This window comes from Drosophila innubila (genome assembly GCF_004354385.1).
Source record: "Drosophila innubila isolate TH190305 chromosome 2L unlocalized genomic scaffold, UK_Dinn_1.0 4_B_2L, whole genome shotgun sequence".
In the NCBI taxonomy this organism is placed as follows: Eukaryota; Metazoa; Arthropoda; class Insecta; order Diptera; family Drosophilidae; genus Drosophila; species Drosophila innubila.
In genome coordinates, this window is record NW_022995372.1 from 20,090,991 (window position 1) to 20,112,684 (window position 21,694).

The 21,694-nt window shown below is 38.4% G+C and overlaps 3 protein-coding genes across 3 annotated transcripts; all 3 read left to right on the top strand.

Annotated features, from left to right (window-relative positions):
* Positions 1 to 229: 229 nt before the first annotated feature.
* LOC117779593 (ionotropic receptor 25a) lies at positions 230 to 4,778 on the top strand. The gene is made up of 9 exons (XM_034615824.1): positions 230 to 294; positions 447 to 596; positions 661 to 936; positions 990 to 1,428; positions 1,877 to 1,991; positions 2,060 to 2,305; positions 2,901 to 3,493; positions 3,798 to 4,313; positions 4,372 to 4,778. The coding sequence occupies exons 2-9, from the start codon at positions 479 to 481 to the stop codon at positions 4,760 to 4,762; spliced, it is 2,694 nt and encodes an 897-aa protein (XP_034471715.1). The 5' UTR covers positions 230 to 294; positions 447 to 478; the 3' UTR covers positions 4,763 to 4,778.
* A 380-nt stretch (positions 4,779 to 5,158) lies between these two features.
* Positions 5,159 to 13,589, top strand: LOC117780115 (THO complex subunit 2). The gene is made up of 16 exons (XM_034616523.1): positions 5,159 to 5,505; positions 5,571 to 5,739; positions 5,800 to 6,047; positions 6,110 to 6,243; positions 6,301 to 6,701; positions 6,768 to 7,517; positions 7,582 to 7,971; positions 8,034 to 8,381; positions 8,490 to 8,774; positions 8,838 to 9,146; positions 9,208 to 9,901; positions 10,182 to 10,841; positions 10,904 to 10,947; positions 13,011 to 13,185; positions 13,243 to 13,286; positions 13,351 to 13,589. The coding sequence occupies exons 1-16, from the start codon at positions 5,300 to 5,302 to the stop codon at positions 13,474 to 13,476; spliced, it is 4,983 nt and encodes a 1,660-aa protein (XP_034472414.1). The 5' UTR covers positions 5,159 to 5,299; the 3' UTR covers positions 13,477 to 13,589.
* A 368-nt stretch (positions 13,590 to 13,957) lies between these two features.
* LOC117782133 lies at positions 13,958 to 14,086 on the top strand. The gene has a single exon (XM_034619107.1). The coding sequence runs from the start codon at positions 13,958 to 13,960 to the stop codon at positions 14,084 to 14,086; it is 129 nt and encodes a 42-aa protein (XP_034474998.1).
* The last annotated feature ends 7,608 nt before the right edge of the window (positions 14,087 to 21,694 follow it).

Sequence of the window (21,694 nt, forward strand, 5' to 3'; positions counted from 1 at the left end):
CAATTGATTGTGTGGTCAGGAGCAGGGTTAGGGGGCGAGTCCAATTGATTATCACCAAGGATACTCATATGTCCACACATTGCAATCGTTAAAAGTCCAACATTTTCTGGACAGAAATGGATTTTAGTCAGTAGTCAATTGAGGTTCAGACTGTGTGGTGGAATTCCTGTTCAGAGTGGAAAATGATTGACAAGTGGTTGAAGACTTTTAAATATTTGTGTTTGTTGTGGATATTGCAGCAAATTGCAATCCATTTGGAAAGTGCAGCACAAACAAGTCAGAATATTAATGTGTGTAAGTTCGGCAATCGATTTTTATAATGTTGTACATCTTAGGTAAACTAATTAAGCTGAAAGTAGTTTGGTGGTTATTGGGTAGTTATTGGGAGTTGATTGGGTAAATATTTTTGTGTCCTTGGTTTAATGATCCACGTAACCCGTTGATAGTTTTCATCAATGAGGTGGATAATGAGCCGGCAATGAAGGCGGTGGATGTGGTCTTAACTTACTTGAAGAAGAATCCCAGCTATGGTCTATCCGTGCAGGTTGACTCCCTTGAGGCAAACAGAACCGATGCTAAAATATTACTGGAAGCAAGTGAGTAACAGATTTATATGCATGTGATCCTCTCCTGCTTCATCAATTGATACTCCCTGATCAGTTTGCAATAAATATGCATCCAGCATTGAGAAGAAACAAATGCCACATTTGATTTTTGATACAACCAAGTCTGGGGTGGCTTCGGAAACCGTCAAGAGCTTTACACAGGCATTGGGTCTGCCCACCATCAGCGCCTCCTACGGCCAGGAGGGAGATCTGCGACAGTGGCGGGATTTAGATGAAGCCAAGCAAAAGTATCTGCTGCAGGTGATGCCACCGGCTGATATTATTCCCGAGGCTGTGCGCAGCATTGTGAAGCGATTGAATATTACAAATGGTAAATCTAATGAATATTGTATTGGATTCCAGCTAATTCAATCCCATTTCCAGCTGCAATTCTCTATGATGACACCTTCGTGATGGATCACAAATACAAGTCGCTGTTGCAAAACATTCAAACACGTCATGTCATCACAGCAATCGCCAAGGATGGCAAACGTGAGCGAGAGGAACAAATTGAAAAGTTACGCAATCTGGACATCAATAATTTCTTTATCCTCGGCAATCTGCAATCCATACGCATGGTCTTGGAGTCGGTGAAACCAGCGTACTTTGAGCGTAATTTCGCCTGGCATGCGATCACCCAAAGCGAGGGAGAAGTCAGCAGTCAGCGGGATAATGCAACGATTATGTTTCTGAAACCCATGGCGTATACGCAATATCGCGATCGTTTGGGCCTACTTCGTACTACTTTTAATTTAAATGAGGAACCGCAGCTGGCATCTGCTTTTTATTTTGATCTAGCGTTGCGCAGTTTTCTGGCAATCAAGTAAGTCGTTATTGCACTAAAACTCTCTATGCAATGGGCCGTTATATTATGAATAGAGGAATAGAAAGTCAAATTACACTAAATTGAATTTAAAAAGACGAAGGCCGAAAAATCCAAACGATTGCGTTTAAAACCCTTACATAATTGCTTATAATATTAAACATAAATTAATTAATATTAAATGTATTAAATATAAGAACCTATTCAGTTATATAGATACAGGGAATATAGATACATTCTAGAGTAATATAAGTAGGATAAAGTTTAATTTAAAGAGTATGAAAAAGATTCTCGATTACGGCGAAGCCCTAATTATATTATGATTTACAGATAACATTTAAATTGAGAGGGTGATAAAAACCAATCGATGACAGGAACCTTCCAATTAATAGGGTGTCATATTTATGACTAGATAATTGCGAATCTAATTTTCATTCTTTTTTGTCAGAGAAATGCTGCAGTCAGGCGCCTGGCCAAAGGACATGGAGTATCTGAACTGTGACGATTTTCAGGGCGGAAATACACCTGAACGCAATATTGATCTGAGGCAATATTTCACACAGGTGTGTAGTTCCCTGCCACTCGAAAGGGGGAGTTATGTCTAATTATTGTTTATAAAATGTGCTCAAAGGTTAGCGAACCAACATCCTATGGCACTTTCGACCTGGTCACGCAAGCAAGAAAACCCTTTAACGGTTTCAGCTATATGAAATTTGAAATGGACATCAATGTGCTCCAGATTCGAGGTGGTAGCTCCGTTAATAGCAAATCGATTGGCACCTGGACAGCTGGACTTGACTCCCCACTCGTCGTCAAAGATGAGGAGCAGATGAAGAATCTCACCGCAGATACGGTCTATCGCATCTTTACTGTGGTGGTATGTAATCCTATAAATGTACAGTTTATCAAGTAACTTTTTTGACAAAATTAAAAATATAAATTTCATATAATTATTTATATATTGAGTAACTATTTTCTAAGTTTTGATATATAAACAGGGAATAATACCGGAGTCGCTAACCGAAATTTTTAGTACCGGAACTAAATTTGTAACTGAAATAAGTTCCTGTCATAACTTAATCAAAACTCAACCGATTTTCAAGCGGAATGTCATTTCAATCTTAATTTGGCCTCAACATCCATGCTGCATTCAATTTTATTAAAATCGTTAGCAAAATTGTTGTCCTTTTAATCCAAATATTGATTTCGATACCAAGGGTCGCTTTGATATTTTGAATATTAAAAATTTTAAATCTCAATCTCTTACTTTTATTTGAAATTAGTATAAAGCAAAACTTTAAATATTATTTTGAGACATTTAATTTGTTTGTAAAAAATCAAGCTAAATTGGACAAACGTTTTGACTAGTAAAGTTGCTAGGTCAAAGGGGTGACCAACTTCAAACTTTCATAACTTATTATAAAAAATATTTATATTAAATTGTTTGATTAATTTGCTATTATAATTCACAGCAAGCGCCTTTTATAATGCGGGATGAGACAGCTCCGAAGGGATATAAGGGATACTGCATCGATTTGATTGATGAGATTGCGGCAATTGTGCACTTTGACTATGAGATTCAGGAAGTGGAGGATGGGAAGTTCGGCAACATGGATGAGAAGGGTGAATGGAATGGCATCGTTAAGAAGTTGATTGACAAGCAAGCGGACATTGGACTGGGCAGCATGTCGGTTATGGCAGAGCGGGAAATAGTTATAGATTTCACTGTTCCATATTATGATCTTGTTGGCATTACCATCATGATGCAGCGTCCCACTTCTCCGAGTTCTCTTTTCAAGTTCCTTACCGTGCTGGAGACGAATGTCTGGCTTTGTATATTGGCTGCCTATTTCTTTACCAGCTTTCTCATGTGGATCTTTGATCGCTGGAGTCCATACAGTTACCAGAACAATCGGGAGAAGTACAAAGATGACGAGGAGAAGCGTGAGTTCAACTTAAAGGAGTGTCTTTGGTTCTGCATGACTTCGTTGACGCCTCAAGGAGGCGGTGAAGCCCCTAAGAACCTTTCCGGTCGTCTAGTCGCTGCAACTTGGTGGCTTTTTGGGTACGTATCCATTTCCCCCTTTTAAGTATTTCTGATTTGGCCACAAAATGCATTCTACACTTTCATTTGATTAAAAGAAGAAAAAAGAAAAAACGATTATTATTTTTTTTTAATTTTGGAATTTAGACAAACATTTTTCTCAAGAATACTTTGAGGATATCACCATAAATTTATCTATGGTGAACCAATTTCCACGCGAAAACTGGTTTAGATTATGATTTTAATTTAAAATTCGTTTAAACTGAAATTTAATTAGTTTATTTTTGAATTTTGTACTGATTGTATTTCATTCTTTCGTGACTAGATTCATTATCATTGCCTCGTACACAGCCAATTTGGCTGCCTTCTTGACAGTCTCACGTTTGGACACACCTGTTGAATCCCTAGATGATCTGTCCAAGCAATATAAGATTCTATATGCTCCGTTGAATGGCTCCTCGGCGATGACATACTTTGAGCGTATGGCAAACATTGAGCAAATGTTTTACGAAATCTGGAAGGACTTGTCACTGAACGATTCACTTACTCCGCTGGAGCGTTCCAAGTTGGCCGTCTGGGATTATCCAGTGAGTGATAAGTATACGAAAATGTGGCAGGCTATGCAGGAGGCAGGACTCCCGGCATCCTTGGATGAGGCAGTAAAGCGTGTGCGCAACTCAAGCACGGCGACAGGATTTGCATTTCTAGGAGATGCGACAGACATCCGTTACTTACAGCTGACCAATTGTGATCTGCAGGTAGTTGGAGAGGAATTCTCTCGCAAACCGTACGCGATTGCCGTGCAGCAGGGATCACATCTGAAAGATCAGTTCAATAATGCGTTAGTTAATCCTAATTTCCGACGTGAAATGTAGCTAATTCTTCTTTGAATCTTTTAGCATCTTGACTTTGCTGAACAAACGACAGCTGGAGAAACTCAAGGAGAAATGGTGGAAGAACGATGAAGCTCAGGCCAAGTGCGAGAAGCCGGAGGATCAATCGGATGGCATATCCATACAGAACATTGGCGGCGTCTTTATTGTCATCTTTGTGGGCATCGGCATGGCCTGCGTCACGCTTGTCTTTGAGTATTGGTGGTATAAATATCGCAAGAATCCCCGTATCATCGATGTGGCCGAGGCAAATGCGGAACGAATTAATGCCAAGGATGGCGACAAGTTGGTGGATGGTGTCATTTTGGGTCACACTGGCGAAAAATTTGAAAAATCCAATGCTGCACTGCGTCCGCGATTTAATCAATATCCGGCCACATTTAAGCCGCGTTTTTAGAGGACCTTTAAACATATAAAAAATAAAACAACGCACACAGAGATCGTCTACGTCGGTGGATTATAATAAGAACTGCACATCTTTTTCACATTTGTATGCACTTTCAATCAATCCGTGTAATTTTTTTCTAATAAATGTGTGAATTTTAAAATATTGTTTTGGTGATTCAGCTATAAATTTGGATATGAAATTTTCCGCCAAATATTGGTATAATGGCAATATACCAAAAATTATCGATAAATGATTAAGTATCTACACAGTATTTAAATGTTTGGTATATCGTTATTGATACGCGAACAGCATACCATTTGCTTGTTTGTTTCATTTCCAAAACGTTTCAAGAGCAGCTCTAACGTTTTCAGTGCAGCCCTGGATTGACAGATTTGTATCGATATACAAATTCTCCATACACACATCTCTTACACTCAAAAAAGCGGAGAAAAGTGTGAAAATTTGTCAAATATTTTAATAAACAAAAGGAATTTAAGCAAATCAAATAAATAACGTTTTGGCCGCGTGTTTACAAAAATCGTTTGCATGCGTCGCTTGAAGAAATTATCCAAGAGTCACAGTGTGACGGGAACGGGAGAAAACGATGCGACGGCAGCGGCAACAACAACAGCGGCTGAAGCGGCCGTGTCAGACACGAATGGAGGAGGAAACATCGCAACGAATACGCCAAAAGAGACTTTACTTAATGTAGACATCTTCAAGCATTTTGATAAAACTGGCCGGAGTGAATTGTACGTGTATACCAAAATGCATAACTAGCTACACCTACATGCAATTAATGTTACTTTTCTTTTAGTTTAAAATACCTAAAACTACAACTGCAGGATAGTTCGGAGAGTCCAGTATTTGATCGGAATGGTGTCTTTAAGCACGGCATATCGAATGCCATTTATGAATTACTCTGGCAAGCATTGCGATACAAGCTCAAGAAGGATGTCGTGTTGCACGTGCTCACCGATGTTGTGGCAAGTTATTGCAATCAAATTCAGCTCGAGCGTAAATTAATATTCGTTTATTAATTTTAGGCGCTTCACAAGGAGTTTCCCAGTCTCATATTGGACGTGGTCAACATTCTGGACAGCGAAACTTCGTTGATGACTGATGGATTGCAGGAGGAACGTCATGGCTTTGTGCAAATTGTTAAGGACTTGGACAAAGTGCTGCCGGAGAGTTTGTTAAAGGAGCGCCTGGAGATTGACACGCTGCAGGAGGTGGGAATTGTGAAGAACAAAAGCTTCTACACCAAATTCATCAAAGTCAAGACTAAACTATAGTAAGAGCCACAATTGTTTCTCGTATTTTGAATGTCAAGTAAATAGTCTATTATAATTGTAGCTACAAGCAGCGACGCTTCAATCTCTTTCGTGAGGAAAGTGAGGGATTTGCCAAGCTCATTACTGAGATGAATCAGGACTTTGAGGAACATACAACGCCCGATACCATTATGGATATTATAAAATCTCTAATTGGTACGTTTTCCACATTTGTATTCATGCAAGTTTTTTGATTTTAATCATTCCCTTAAGGTTGCTTTAACTTGGATCCTAATCGAGTGCTTGACATTATTATTGAATCCTTTGAAACGCGTCCTGATCGCTGGAAGCTCTTTATACCACTACTCCGCAGCTATATGCCAACCGGAGCAATAATTTGTGAAGTGCTTGGCTATAAATTCTGTCACTTTAAGGCGGCACGAACTCCACGTTCCCTATACCATGTTTGTGCTCTGCTGCTAAAGCACGGCGTCATCGAACTAAACGATATTTATGTCTGGTTAACACCAAATGATGGCAGCATACGTGCAGACTGGGAGCAGGAACTGGCCGATGCCAGAGAAATGGTGCGTAAACTGCATGTGATCTCCACCAATAAGAAGGAAGATGATAAGGAACCACCACCGCCACCAACGACCAAGAAATTCGATGAGGTTAGTTTAAATAACAGATTGCTCTTATATGAATTATGTATCAACTTTTAAATACTTTGCACACAGGAAAAGTACAATACCAATCAAAAGTTTGGACTGTGTGAGGCATTGCTCAAGGTTGGCGACTGGGAGAATGCTCATAAAATCATTCAGAAGTTGCCGGATCAATCGGTTGTGGTGCAGGAACCCATTGCACGTGCCATTGTCGAGCTGGTGCATCTAACAGTCGAGCAGGTCTACTACAAGAAATGCTTTAAGGCGCCATCCGGACGTAAACCAAGTCGTAGTCGTTTGTATGAGGACACCAGCCTGGTGGCCAAGATGCAAGCACGGAATTTTAATGAGCTGCGCAAATATACATGGCCAATGGCCAATGTGCTCGGTCCCTCAATGCATTGCGATACGGTTTTAATGTATAAACTAGTGCGCATAATGGTAAAAATTCTACTGGAAATGGGAGTAGACAGTTTAAATGGTCCCCCACCCAATACGGAGGCGGAACAGCATTATTATGATATCATAAGTTGCCTGGATGCTTCAATACTGCCATCATTGCTTTACCTGGATAGCAATTGCTCTATGTCCGAGGAAATTTGGGCAGTACTCAAGTTCTATCCATATCATTTGCGATATAGTATGTATGCTCGCTGGAAGAATGACAGCTACCAGTTGCATCCGAATCTGATACGACGCTGTGGCCTTGGACAACGTGACATTAAGGCTCTAATGAAGCGTGTCAGCAAGGAGAATGTCAAACCATTGGGCCGTGTGGTGGGCAAATATAGCCACTGCGCGCCGGGTCTGCTTTTTGATTATGTAAGTCGCTCGGAAATTTGATTGAATCTTCCACGTAACCATTGTTTCTCTATTATGTTTATAGATTCTTGTGCAGATTCAAATGTATGACAATCTAATTGGTCCTGTTTGCGACTTGCTCAAGTATCTGACAGCTTTGTCGTTCGACTGCCTGGGTTACTGCATCATTGAATCGCTGACGATGACGGGACGCGGTCGATTCAAAGATGATGGCACCTCACTCTCACTCTGGCTACAGAGTCTTGCTTCCTTCTGTGGCACCATTTACAAGAAGTACAGCATTGAAATGAGCGGCTTGCTGCAGTATGTTGCCAATCAGCTCAAGTCGCAAAAGAGTCTCGATCTGCTTGTGCTGCGCGAGATTGTCCACAAAATGGCCGGCGTGGAGTCCTGCGAGGAGATGACCAATGATCAGCTGCAGGCTCTCTGTGGTGGGGAGCAACTGCGTGGCGAGGTACGTTGAAGATGTGATATTAATTAGATAACTATTATAACAATATTTTTTTTGTATTGAAGGCTGGCTACTTTAGTCAGGTGCGCAACACTAAAAAGTCCTCAAATCGCTTAAAGGAAGCGTTAGCTAACAACGATCTCGCCGTCACACTTTGTCTACTAATGGCCCAGCAGAAGCATTGCGTCATCTATCGCGAAACGGCCGCGCATAGTCACTTAAAGCTGGTGGGCAGCTTGTATGATCAGTGCCAGGATGCCTTGGTGCAATTTGGCACTTTTCTGGGCTCCTCCTATTCCGTGGATGAGTACGTTGAACGCTTGCCATCGATTATCACCATGTTGCGTGAATATCACATCAACACGGATGTTGCGTTCTTCCTGGCCCGTCCCATGTTCACGCATCAGATTAATGTAAGTATTGATTAAAGTTTCATTTTAATTTTTAGACTTCTATACTAACTATATTCATGATTGATTTTGGATTAATTTGTAATATGTTGTCTTTTTTTTTTTTTTTAGCAAAAGTACGATCAATTGCGCAAGGCAGATCCCAATGCCAAAAAGCTGACGACTACGCAAAAGCTGCAAAAGTATTTGGATGCCACGCAGTTGATTATGAATCCCATTGTCGAGTCGGTGAGACCGTTGCATAGTGCCAAAGTTTGGGAGGACATTAGTCCGCAGTTCCTGGTCACTTTCTGGAGCCTGAGCATGTATGATTTGCATGTGCCCAATGAGATTTATCAGCGTGAGATTGGGAAGCTCAAGCAGCTGGCACAGCAAGCAGCCGATGGCAAGGATTCGGTGAGGATGTGCATGGACTTAAATAAAATATAATAAATAATATAATCAAATTGCAATTTGCAGAATCAGTCCAAGAATAAAAAGGAACAGGAACGCTATATTGCGCTCATGGAGAAGCTAAATGATGAGCGAAAGAAGCAACACGAGCATGTGGATAAAATACTGCAACGTTTGCAGGAGCAAAAGGATGGCTGGTTTTTGTTGCGCTCAGCAAAATCGGCCAAGAATGATACGATCACACAGTTCCTGCAGTTGTGCCTCTTTCCGCGCTGCACATTCACTGCCCTGGACGCACTCTATTGTGCCAAGTTCGTCCAGACCATACATAATTTAAAGACAGCGAATTTCTCTACGCTATTGTGCTATGATCGGGTAAGACTCGGGCTCATTGCATCGATTGATAAGTCAACTAATAATACCTTTCATACCTTAGCTTTTTTGCGATATAACATATTCGGTCACCTCTTGCACGGAAGGTGAAGCGACACGTTATGGACGCTTTTTGTGCGCCATGCTGGAGACTGTGATGCGGTGGCATGCGGACCAGGCGGTCTTCAATAAGGAATGCGCCAATTACCCCGGATTTGTGACCAAGTTTCGCGTCAGCAATCAATTCTCCGAGGCCAACGATCATGTAGGCTATGAGAATTATCGGCATGTATGCCATAAGTGGCACTATAAGATCACCAAGGCGATTGTGTTCTGTTTGGACTCCAAGGACTTTATGCAAATACGCAATGCACTTATCATATTGATGCGCATTCTACCCCATTATCCGGTGCTTTCAAAGCTTGCCCAGATTATTGAGCGCAAAGTGGACAAAGTGCGTGAGGAGGAGAAAACAAAACGTCCCGATTTGTTTGCCATTGCCTCGAGTTACATTGGTCAGTTGAAGCAGAAGACTCCGCATATGTTCAAAGAGAGCGACTTCCATCAGGTGGCTGAGCGGCCCGTTAAGGAAACAGCGCCCACACTGCCTGGCTCAGCTGTCAAGGTGCTGACCAACGATAAGGCAACATTGTCAACCTCTACAACAACACCTGCTCCGATAGCGAAACCATCAAGCGCGTCGTCCTTCTACAGCAATGAGCAAAAAACCAACAGTAAGGAGCAGGACGTCAAAGCTGGTAAGTACATGATCCTACGAGATAAGAAATTAAACAGGAAAATAGTCATATATTGTAGAGGTTCATTTAATACTTAAATAGAAATTAAGTAGGAGACTATTGGCGAAGCACTCAATATTTATGATTTAATGATATAAGCAAAAAAAAATTCGGTGCCATATTCATAGACAAATATTATTAAAACTGACTTTTGTTAAGTCAGTCTGTAAAAGGTCTTATATCTAAGGATATACATAAATCTAAAAAGATTTTTCATTACATTGCATAACCATTTTTACAGGTCAAATCGCGAAACCTGTCAAGGTTGAAGGTACGTCCACATCTGCGTCCGTTTCGAAGTCCGTTTCAGCGCCGTCCACCAGCGAACGTGAGAGTAAGCGGGAAACCACACAGTCGATTGCAAGCAATCGTAGCCTGGATGTCAAGGATGAGCTGCAGTCCATCACTAATGCCAACAACAACAACAACAGCAGCAGCAATGGCAGCCAAACAGAACGTCGCAGTCGTGAACTGGAACGGGAACGCGATCGTGAGAGGGATCGAGAGCGTGAACGTGAGCGTGAGGAGCGTCACAGCTTGAGCAGCACACGTAGCTCGCAGCGAGATAACAGTCGCAACAACAACAACAAGGAGCGCACAGAGGCGGAACAGCAGCAACGAGCCCGTGAGCGTACACAGCGTCTGGAGGAGATCGAGGCTGCCACTCTGCGTGCCCAGAAACGTGAGAAGGCAACGCGACGAGATGAGCGTAGTCAACATCGACACGATGGCGTTGAGACTGTAGATTTGGTAGCAGGCAACACCAATAGCAGCCAGGATCAACGTCATTACGAAGAATATGAAGGACGACATCGGGATCGGGATCTCAGTTCGGTGTCCAACGAAAGCAATGGCTCCCTGCAGCATCGACGCAGCCACGAAACAATTGACTATGAAAAAGGTGCGTATTTTAATAGACTTGCTATACTCTGTACACAATAGCTAACGAATTTTATTTTACAGATTCTAAACGTCGTAAATTGGAATCATCGTCGAGCAGTTCAAAGGTTAGTAGCATATGGTTGCATACATAGTACGCTAAGACAACGACCGACCGCTCAACCATCGGAGGGCAGCGTTTTCATCCAACACAAAACAAACAAGATTAACTAAAACTATAAATTGAGTCACTGAGCGTGTGAGAGGCGACTTAAAACACACACATGTTCCATCTGCCGTTTGATGAGACGTCAAGTAACAACAAATCAACCCACCCATAACAATATTCTGGACACAATTGGATCTCGTCCCTCGTGCTAGTTAAAAAAGTTCAATCTCTAAGTATAATTTGTTAAATTGGGGGATTCACATATAGTTATATAAGTATATATTTAGGATATAAGCGCACAGTTGAACTGTATAGACATTAATTTAGTTTTCAATTTAAATTGAATTATTTTTTGAATATTATATAGAATGTTAGGATTTATTATTTTACAAATTGTTATGTAGTTTATCTGTAAGTTAAGATAGTTTCATAAGTGAAAAAAATGGACCACAACAACATCCTAGTCAAGATGACGATGACAATGAAGAATGAAGTATTACCCAGAAGTCGACGCACAAGTCTACCAAGAACATTTTAAATATCAAATATAAAAACAACGCATGAACGAGAGAAACAAATATCAGCATGTCAATTAAATCATCAATCAACGATCAACGATGAAACCTGTCATCAGAGACGACAATCGTCAAGAGAAGATGAATACAAAAATTCCTACTATCGCTTTCACAACATAAACCGACTTTAGTTGCTTGCGAAATGGATTATATGGGAGCTCTTTAAAAGGAGAACAGTGTGGATAATTCAACTATGTAATTTATCTAGCGAAACACTCCAAGAAACCGTTTGATGACATTAGAGGACAACAACAATACAAATGGAATATATCTGATGTCAAACAAGAAATCGAGAACTACTACAGTTAAAGCCGAAGATAATCTCCAAAGGAAGACAAGTTTTGCCGTGCCATACAATCCAAGGATCCGCCGTGAATCCACCAATCGAGAAGCACAATAGCTAAAATCCGAGCGAGAACAATCCCAAAAGCCAATTGCGGAATTTAAGATCAATTATTCAAGTAAAACAAGTAACATAATCCAGACGACTTTATAAAACCCATCCCTGACGACTTTTAAACTGGATGACAAACAATATCATCTAAAAGCAGAAGCAAATCTTCAATGCATACTCCTTACAACACGAACGAGCTAAAATACGTCATACAGAAACAAAACTCATTGGAAAATCATCAAACATTCCCCAGAGCATTCCGTTCGTTAAGATGCAGTAAACAATACATAAAATGGAACCAAATCTTCAATTTTTAACATATCAAATATCAGTATCGGAACGAGCTTAAATACCTCACCCAGAAGTTGAACTCAATTCAAAAATCACCAAACATTCTTCACAACATTCCGTTCGTTTAAGATTGGACTTCAGACAACTCATTCCAAGACGATTTATTGTCTCTACAATCAAAAAATATTTTAAAACTATACTCAAGAGACAGAAGAATAATATCTTGACAACCACACACCCGATTGAAAAAAAATCAAGATTGAATCCTGACTGACTTCTGCGCATGCTGTAGTCAAACCATCATTCAACTACTTCTATGAAATCAAGGGACCACAAAGGAAAATAATCAACAACCTTCAATATAAAGACTTTCAAATCTCGGACACTCTATTGCTGGACGTTGTGTGTGTTACATTGTCTTGCTGATCCGACCCTTGAACGCCATATCGATAAGCATCGCTACCTCCTTGTGCGAACTCCATCTAGCACAGTGGCTGCAGATTAGTTGTAATTCGTTGATATTGACAGTGGGTAAGTGTTCGGCGCAATGTGGGAGGGCATTCAACAATGGGATGGGATCGGGGGAGGAGGAGGAGGGGGATTTGAGCACCTGGGCGGGCGAGCAATGCATGTCTTTAGGATCGGTCTTGTTACTTTTATTATTTTATTTTAAAGTTGGAGTTAGATTTATATACAAGCGACCACAGATTATGAATTGTTATTCCTTTATTCCCTATCACTATTAATTCAATGCCATTGCAGAAGGTAGAGGAACTCGTTGATAGTGTGAAGAAGGCACGAGGACTCAAAACCAAAGAGCGCAACAAAGACAAGCTGTCCGACGAGGAGCGTGATGCCCGCAAGGACCGTAAACTGGGACGCAAGCGGGATCGCAACGAGGAGTCTAGCAGCAGCGATCACAAGCGCCGGCGTGAAGGTGAGATAAGAACCCTTGAAGATCTAATCAAGACATTCAAGAATGAACGATTTTCAGCACAAAACGGTGATGACGATTTGCGTGAACGGGACCGTCATAGAGTAAGTTCCCAGTTATTATAAAACTATGTGATGTATCGAAGTAACAATTATTATTGCCCTGTAGGAGAAATCGTCCCGTGAACGTTCTCATGACAAATTCGATCGGGAACGTGGAGGCGGAAGTTCACGAGGTGACGATCGACAGTACAGCCTCTCCAAGTCTACCCGCTCCTCAAGGATCAACTATTGAGCGGATGAGGGAGTTATATTCCCGTTAAGTGAAGTGCATTTGATTTAAGAATAAAAAATGAATACAATTTTATTAACTATTTTAATGTAAAGCGAAACAAATTTTGAAAATTATACAATATCTTAGTACATATTAAAAGCAAAAATTAAAACTAAGCCCACTGTAATGTTGAAATATAGTTAAAAATGTTTTTTATTTTATTTTATTCAATTTAATTGTTTAACCAATTTTTATCGAGTTAAGGTTATATCGATAAATTATTGATCACTCGCATTACGATTAAGATGAGACAGCACTCCACCGACTATGATTAATCGCATAAACGATAGTCTTGCAACCCTAATTGCCAGATCGGATAATTTAACAGGGTGGCAAACCTTGTGCTGGGTGGCAGCCTCGTCCTGTCGCTTCTCCTTCGTGAAGCTCCGAGGCAAAAGAAAATTCAGTCTTCAGTGCGTGCTCCATCAAATTGGCAATGGCAATGGCCCGGCGGCAGTTCTGCTTAAGTAAATGCACAAATTTTCATAAAAATTACAATAAATTGTTTGCTGTTTATATGAAAACGGCAAATCTAATGCAAAACTTTAACGTGCTCAAGCGTTCGCTATAAGCAGATAAGGTGGTGGAGGAGGGTAAAAATCGCCGCCTATACCCACCAATACATTAACAGCATTCGGGCTAAGTGTGTGTGTGTCCTAAAAGTTGTTAGTGTTATTTGAATTACGAGTACACCAATCATTAAGCGATTTATACGGCGTAATCGTTAAGCCAAACAAGTGTTAAAGCTCAAAAAAAAAGAACCTCAAAATTATTTTGAATTACAGAATTTCATTAAAAGAAAGTGATAAAATGGCAAAGTTATATAGAAGAAATTCGAAAACATTAGGTGTGTCCGCTTATTGTTTGCTGCCGCTTCACAATTAAATTTAAAACAAACAGTAAGTCCCAAAATATCCTTTATCTTACATAATAAAATATGTAGTATACAGTACAGGCACGCGCCTTATATTCGCTTTAAATGTAAATAATTGCATAATAAACTGCTGAGCCTCATAAGTTATAACTTTCAACTGATGCGTAAGTAAGGTTTATTAGGATTTGCAAAGTTATAAATGTAATGAGGCAATTTCAAGCATCTGAAAACCGTCCTGCAATCGACAGTGCTGTAAAAATGAAGCTGTCTTACTGTCGTGTATTTGCTTTTGTTCTCGCTTTGTCTGACTTGCGCTCTCTTTTACTCATTCTGCCTCTTACTATTTGTGTGCTCTCCCACGCCACAAATTGCAAACAGATGTTTTTACAGGCGGCGGCGGCTTTTGCGCATGTCCCACGTTAACGGTACCTACGCTAAACAAAAACAAGTTGTCACAACGGCGACGCCGACATACATAGTCTTTGTTTTTTACGTCATATTGCTGTCGCTGCCAATGTTTTCAGAAGGAATTCAAGCAATAACAAAGGCAACTCACATACATATGTATGTACGTAAGTGCATACAGCGCTTAAAAGCAGGCAACATTTTGTCTACATGAGTGTGTGTGCGTGCTTGGACAGCAGCACTGCAGGCGCCATGTTTGTTATTATTTTCATTTCGTAAATTATAATGTTTTATCATGCGGACAATGGCTCGCGGCTAGACACATGCACACACACACATGTATACACACACAGCTTTTAGTGATGTGCATACTCCGATTTCGATTATTTATAAAGTTACAGTTTCTTTGTGACTTTCAACTGTGATCATGGAATCATTCTTTTACTAAAAAAGTTCCATGCACTATCTCCAATTTCAATTTTGCATTGCTCCGGCCTATATACCCCGTGAAACAGCTTCATTCTACTTTCATTTTTTAATTTAAAAAAAGTAGTTTGATTCGGGTTTGGGTTCGTGGAGAAAATAAGTTTACAGGTCCTGTTCATGATTCGCTTCGAGTATCCTTAAAACCAGATCCAAACCTGTTTTGCGAGGTTCAGTTCAGAACCTTATAAAATACAAAATTAAAATAAAATGTATATAATTATACAAATATCATCACTTAGAAGCTATTACAAAGATCTAAGTCTTGTTCTGCTGGGAATATAAATGTGTATGTCAGTGTTTTGCTTTGAAAGTAATTTTTTTTTACTATGTCATAGCAATAACTATTTTCTGTTTGTCACGCCCCATCCAGTTGAATATTTATTTGCTCCACAACGCCACTGATTTACTGTACGAATTTTGCGTGTTTTTCCTTCGTGTCCTTCGACCATGGTCATTACAAAACTGTAATAAATTTGTCTATTTCTTCTCTGCCACTTCTTCAGCTTCTGCTTGATTATCCTGTTATTTTGCTGTATCTGTCTGCTTATTTGTTTCGGTTCTAGACATGTTGTCAACGTCCTTGAGTAGCTTCAATCGCTTACATAACACGTCGTAGCGTCGCGTTGCCTCTGTCTAGTTTGTAGCATAGTGTGGGAGGATTATTACATTTTATTTACCATAACAATCAAAGAAAAAACTTTGAGTTACACACTTAACTGTTAAGTCTAAGGTTTCAATGTCCTCGACCCTATTCATAAAGTATAACACTTCAAACATAACTTTGTTGTTCTCTGAGCTATAAAAGCGATTTTCTTACTGTTGTTGCGGTTTGTTAATGCTTTATGGAAAACTTTAGAATTATTCTTATGGTGCAATATTTTTGTATTAGTTATTAACCTAGATTTTAGATGAAGTAAATTATAACACTTTATCATAAAGTCCTGTTAAAATGGATCAGAGAATCAAACCAAAAAGTGAAAAAGTTTCACGGGGAGAGTATGTGAAAAATGAACAGCGTTGAAAAACAATTGAGTTCTTAAATTAAAATAGAGGCAATTAACGAAAAAGTTGACATACCACAAGGAAAACAGTTAAAATTTGACAAACTTATGTTAAACTGTCATTCGTTGCATTTTAAAGCAAGATAAAATATATTTTTTATGTCTTTTAGATGACTTACTCAATTTCTTAAGTGTTAAATTATTAGTACTAAGCACACATTGTGGGCACTCAAATCGATGAGCAGAAGCTATTCTGCCTTTAAGAGCTGTCGTATAGTCACCATGTGGGACTATCACTCGTAAAAGAATCTCGTTAAGACGTGCAATCAAGGCAGGATTGCGTCTTTGGAGCTCTGACTTTTGTCCTTTGGCTTCAATTATGTGCACTTAGTGCATGCTTTTCAAGAACAAGGATAATGTGTACAGAAAACAATTTTGATGGCATACTCATATTACAGAGGGATATCACTCTCATGTAGTGTAAAACTGTGCAGTCATAAGGTGCCAGGCATCGTCCCGTGGTGTCCTTGCTCCTGACTGCGGGCAAAACTGTTGTAGTTATTTCTTTATTCTTTTTATTTTTGGCCCCTTACCCCGAGGCAGTCGATCGATATGAAAATGCCACGAACCTGATATTGAAATGTCCACCAATACACTTGCACATTCATTAGATACACACTCGTAGTCGAATATGCATATTTTCAATGCTAGGCAAAATGGAGATGCATACATTGGCAGACACTGTGTACACTGTAATTACAGGCGTATCACAAACCATTATTATACTTGCACACACACGGTAAATGAATGAACATCAATTTAAAGTGCATGTCCTGACAATGTCTTGTGGTTGACTGCCTGCTCATGCCTGTGATCAATTGTTAATTTCATTTAACAATGCAAAGTGCTGGAAAACAGGGAAAAGTAAAATAATTGTGATGGTATTGATGTTTTAAACCTCCACCTGGCAAAATTCTGTTCAAACCACCAATTTGGTCATCCGGAAATCGATAGGGGGCTTCATTCAGGAAACTTAAAACATGAAATCGGTTCGATAGAAACTATCTATAAATGCTATAGGAACAATCGAACTGTAAAATTTCAATAAGCTACGGCATATTTTTCAATATTTCTCATTTAACCCCAGAGTATAATTACTTGTTGATACTTTAAATAATTTGTATTCCTTGTTTATAGTTCATTTTTTGAAAAACAAATGTAAACAGAATATAATATCTAACATTGTTGTAAATGCTCACTGTTAAAGCACTGTTAACAATTGGAAACGTTCTGCCAAATACCGTGGGTCTAGCAGCTACTTATAAATTGTTGTAAAGTTTAAATTTACTGATAACAATAAATCGAGCCCCAAGCGCGACAATAACGTAAACGTCATCAGCAAATACAAATATAGTCGGGGAGTTTATTATTAAAAATTTTCTTATATTATTTATTCGTATTATTTATTTCATGAATTCGGCGTCTGAGTGTAATAACTAAAAAACTTATAATTTATGTCACTGTTACCCATAGTTTGCTTACAACATTATTCTAAAAAGTAACAAAAAACATGAAACATTAATAAACTGTGGTATAATATGAAAATATATTATATAATTATTTATTGTTGGGTGAATTTTTTTAAGCTTACAATGTATTCTATATAACGTTTGAAATAAAAAAATTTGCAATGTTTGGGTATATGCTGTAAGATGTGAGAAAGCCCGGACAAAAAGATCTAAAAGATATAGTTCGCTTGATAAAACTTTAAATAAATAACACATCAGTAATTTCTTCGTATTTGAATTAAATTAAATTGTAAATTGTGAATCATTCCAATTGAATTCGGTAAAGCTAACATGTCCCACTGTGCGGCAGCCGGCGTTTTTGCTCGCTTCCTCCCCCTATCAGTCTCAGTCTCTTTCTCACTCTCTGTCGCTCTCTCTCGACTACCCGCTCTCTGTGCAATGAGTTTCCCTGCTGCCGTTTTGTTCTTCCATTTCAGTTCTCAGTTTCAGAGCGCGGACTGCAGTTTGTTTTTCGATTGTCCGCAAAGAAAATTTTGAAAAATTTCAATATTATAAACAAAAATTGTGTATTCTATTTATATGAAAATCAAATTATGAAATTCTAACAAAATATTATCTGTTATTAAAAACACGTGTTTTTAGTGCGCCATTTTTTGAAAGATCATGAATTGTGCGTGATATTTATTTTTATTTAAACGTTTCGTTCATAAATGCTGTTAATTATAAACAAATTAAGGAGTCGCTACGTTTAAGCAATATTTGAAACGCCTCTCTAAAGAGCAAAATAAAAGCAGCTGTTTTGTTATTGTCACGGAAAAACGGTAATTTGTATGTACATAAAGCAAAAATTTTAATTTTTAAAATATTTTTTTTTTGCTTTGCCTATAAATGAAATGTGAAGTGCCTTTCCTCTCATTTTGTCTACCTTCCTCTCTCTTTGTATATTTTTAGACGTTTTTAATAAATTCGTTTTCCAACTACAACAATTTTTCCAACCAAAAAGTGTACTTGATGTTTATTTTGGTCTTCTACGCATCGTCGCCGGCTCAGTCACCCTCCTACCCTCTCACCCTCTCTCTCTTACTCTATCTCTGTTTCTCTCTTTATCAATCACATTGTCACTCTATCTGTTCACTGTAAGGTCTTTTAGACACACTGTTCTACTTTTGTGCTGTGGATCCGTTTCGCATTCCAAAATCTTTTTTGTCGGGTCATTTGCGTCTGCCTCTGTGACACATTGTTGCTGTTGTTTTTTGTTTGTTGTTGTACCACTGATAACAGCTTAGAATCTACCTACACGCCACTTCGAACCTACGTCGATATGGCTAAACCGAATACCGTCTTTCGTTTCTTGATCACATCAGAGTTGCAGCTGTTGAGCTTAGTTTGAGATTCAATTAAATTAACTGTCAGTCATACTGTAATTCTCAACTGGTTTAAGCACAGTTACCTTTCTTGTTGCCGCCAAATTCCTATAAATATAATATGATATATTATCTACTTAATTGTAGTTGTTATCTAACTGAAAATTGAGATTTTGACCATTTTTGTTGTAAAATGCTGACCACATTGCTATCAATAGTAAATAATATATCAAAAATTAATAACAAAAGCTGTGAACACCATTCGAGATATCAGAGCCGATAATTATATTTTGTAAGTTTTAATACCTTGATTTATGATGAATAGCTTTGACATTGGTTGCTATCATCATCATTTCTATCATATCTAAATTGTTGTCTATATTCATGAAACTATAAAAAACATTCAAATTGCTTTTAAAGCTCTCAATCGAGCATTTTCAACTGACGAATTCATTAAATTTATATTATTATCGTACGCAGCTGTAAAATTGCTGTGAAATAAGTTTCAGTTTTATAAGGGCGAAAAGTAATGTTAATTGATTGTATAAATAAATTAATCTACACAAATTTCACGGAAATATGATGCATAAACCACGATTGACCAAATGAATTTAAGTAAAGCTCTATTGTTTAAAAAGAAAAACGATTTTCCATGACGTCTTTCTGGGATAAGAATTAAAGATATTAGATGCCATTTAAAAAAGATAAGAGTACGTTTGCCTCAATTTTAAAAACCCTTGTGCCCATAAATATTGAAACTCAGCACTTGAGCTTATCGATGGTTAACAGCAAACCAATTACGATGGCGCCTGGTATCCTAAAGAGGACAATTCCAATGGCATTGTGTCAACTTTTGGGTTTCAGCCCGCTTGCTCCCCCATTCCTAAAGTCAGCCCCCTTTAAGTCACTTAGCATTTGTCGCAAAACCCCGTAAAATGATTTTGCGGTGTTTTGCTATACACATTTTGTTGTTGTTGATTCCTTGCCGTCTTTTTAAACTTGAGGGAGCGTTATTTATGTAAGATTTCTTTGGTCACTTTTGTCAAACGATATACTAAAATTCTGTGAATGGCAGAAATTGCGCTTTAATTTTCTCCGCAAATTCACGAAAATTTGGTGATGAGTTGCAGTGTTAATAGAATAATGATTATAGCTGCAAATGACATATAATTTCTTATTGAAAAGAACAATAACAATAAGTCAAGTGTGCTTAAGACGAGAGAGTATTCTATCGGGTTTAATAAAATATTTTGAATTCGAATATTTAATCATTTAAACGTAACTTTACAAATAAATCTTAAAATACATACTTCATACTAAATTTAGTAAATTTGTCGCAAAATATTGTATCTACAAAAAGATGAAATGAATATGCTACAAGCTAAGTAATCAAATAACTGTAGTAATGAAATTAATGTGACTTTATAGTTTCTTATGCACCACGTCTCAAATTCATTTAATAGATAACCAACTTAATACAAAACTTTTGTCTATCCTTATTCCGTCATATTGAAGGATAAAATGTATGGAAATTGCTTTGCTTAGTCAATTAGACCACTGCACTTGGCACACATTTATGGCCCACAATCGGGGCCCACACACACAATGAAGTTGGGATTGCATTTATGAATTGCCCATTGTTCAAGTTTGCATAGCTGTAGAAAATGAATTGGATACATATGAATACGAGCACGATATACAACGAGAGTACTCGTAGGGAGAACACATGGCAATTGTTTTTAAATTGCTTTTGGCCATAAATATATAGTTGGCATTGTTGGCAGCTGCAGTGCTTCGTTTTGACCAAGTTGCATCGCTGGACAGCCGCATTGAACTAGTTAATATCTGGTCTATTACCGGTTATAATCGATTTACATCTGCGCATCTATCTCATAGTATATTCGTTGCATTTCCCAGTTTTTGCAATTGATTTTGATTTGTTTGTAAATAACTTAGTATTCTTAATTAAGGTATTTTCCTTTCGAAATTGACTCTGCGTGTGCTATCCACTAGATCGAAGGTCAAAGTTAACGATCTAACTTATACTTATATCCCAATTTATTTTGGATACAGTAAAAACAAACTTAAAATGCAAATGTATTTTTTCTAAATATAGTATATTTTTTATCTGTAAAGACAAACATTTTCTTGGTACTCGTCCAAAAAATACGTCGATTATCCGTTGCCTATAAACAAATGGCGGTTTTATTAATATTTTAACTCATTATTTGACCTTTAAAATTCATTTTGCCATTCAAACTTGAACTTGAATCCAACTGACGCAGCTTGCGGCGTTTCGCCTGCGGCAACTGACCAAAAATATTAGCATTTACATCAACACAGACACTTATTCAGTCTGTTGCCAATGTAAATAGTTAACGCCTGGACAGATGCGCCAATTCAATTTGTGTTTAACACTTGGTCTCCAGGAGAGTCACAGACAACGTGAAAAGTCAATAAATAATTTCATAAATTATTCTCGACAGATGTCAATATTCAGCAAAGTGCTTCAAACTCATT

Bases quoted from the DNA above. Each gene is read 5' to 3' on its own strand.
- LOC117782133 (XM_034619107.1), top strand. From the start codon at position 13,958: ATGGCCCGGCGGCAGTTCTGCTTAAGTAAATGCACAAATTTTCATAAA.
- LOC117779593 (XM_034615824.1), top strand. From the start codon at position 479: ATGAAGGCGGTGGATGTGGTCTTAACTTACTTGAAGAAGAATCCCAGC. The intron at 1,429-1,876 runs GTAAGTCGTTAT...CTTTTTTGTCAG, and splicing joins CGCAGTTTTCTGGCAATCAA to AGAAATGCTGCAGTCAGGCG. The intron at 2,306-2,900 runs GTATGTAATCCT...TATAATTCACAG, and splicing joins ATCGCATCTTTACTGTGGTG to CAAGCGCCTTTTATAATGCG.
- LOC117780115 (XM_034616523.1), top strand. From the start codon at position 5,300: ATGCGTCGCTTGAAGAAATTATCCAAGAGTCACAGTGTGACGGGAACG. The intron at 6,244-6,300 runs GTACGTTTTCCA...CATTCCCTTAAG, and splicing joins TATTATAAAATCTCTAATTG to GTTGCTTTAACTTGGATCCT. The intron at 10,842-10,903 runs GTGCGTATTTTA...TTTATTTTACAG, and splicing joins AACAATTGACTATGAAAAAG to ATTCTAAACGTCGTAAATTG.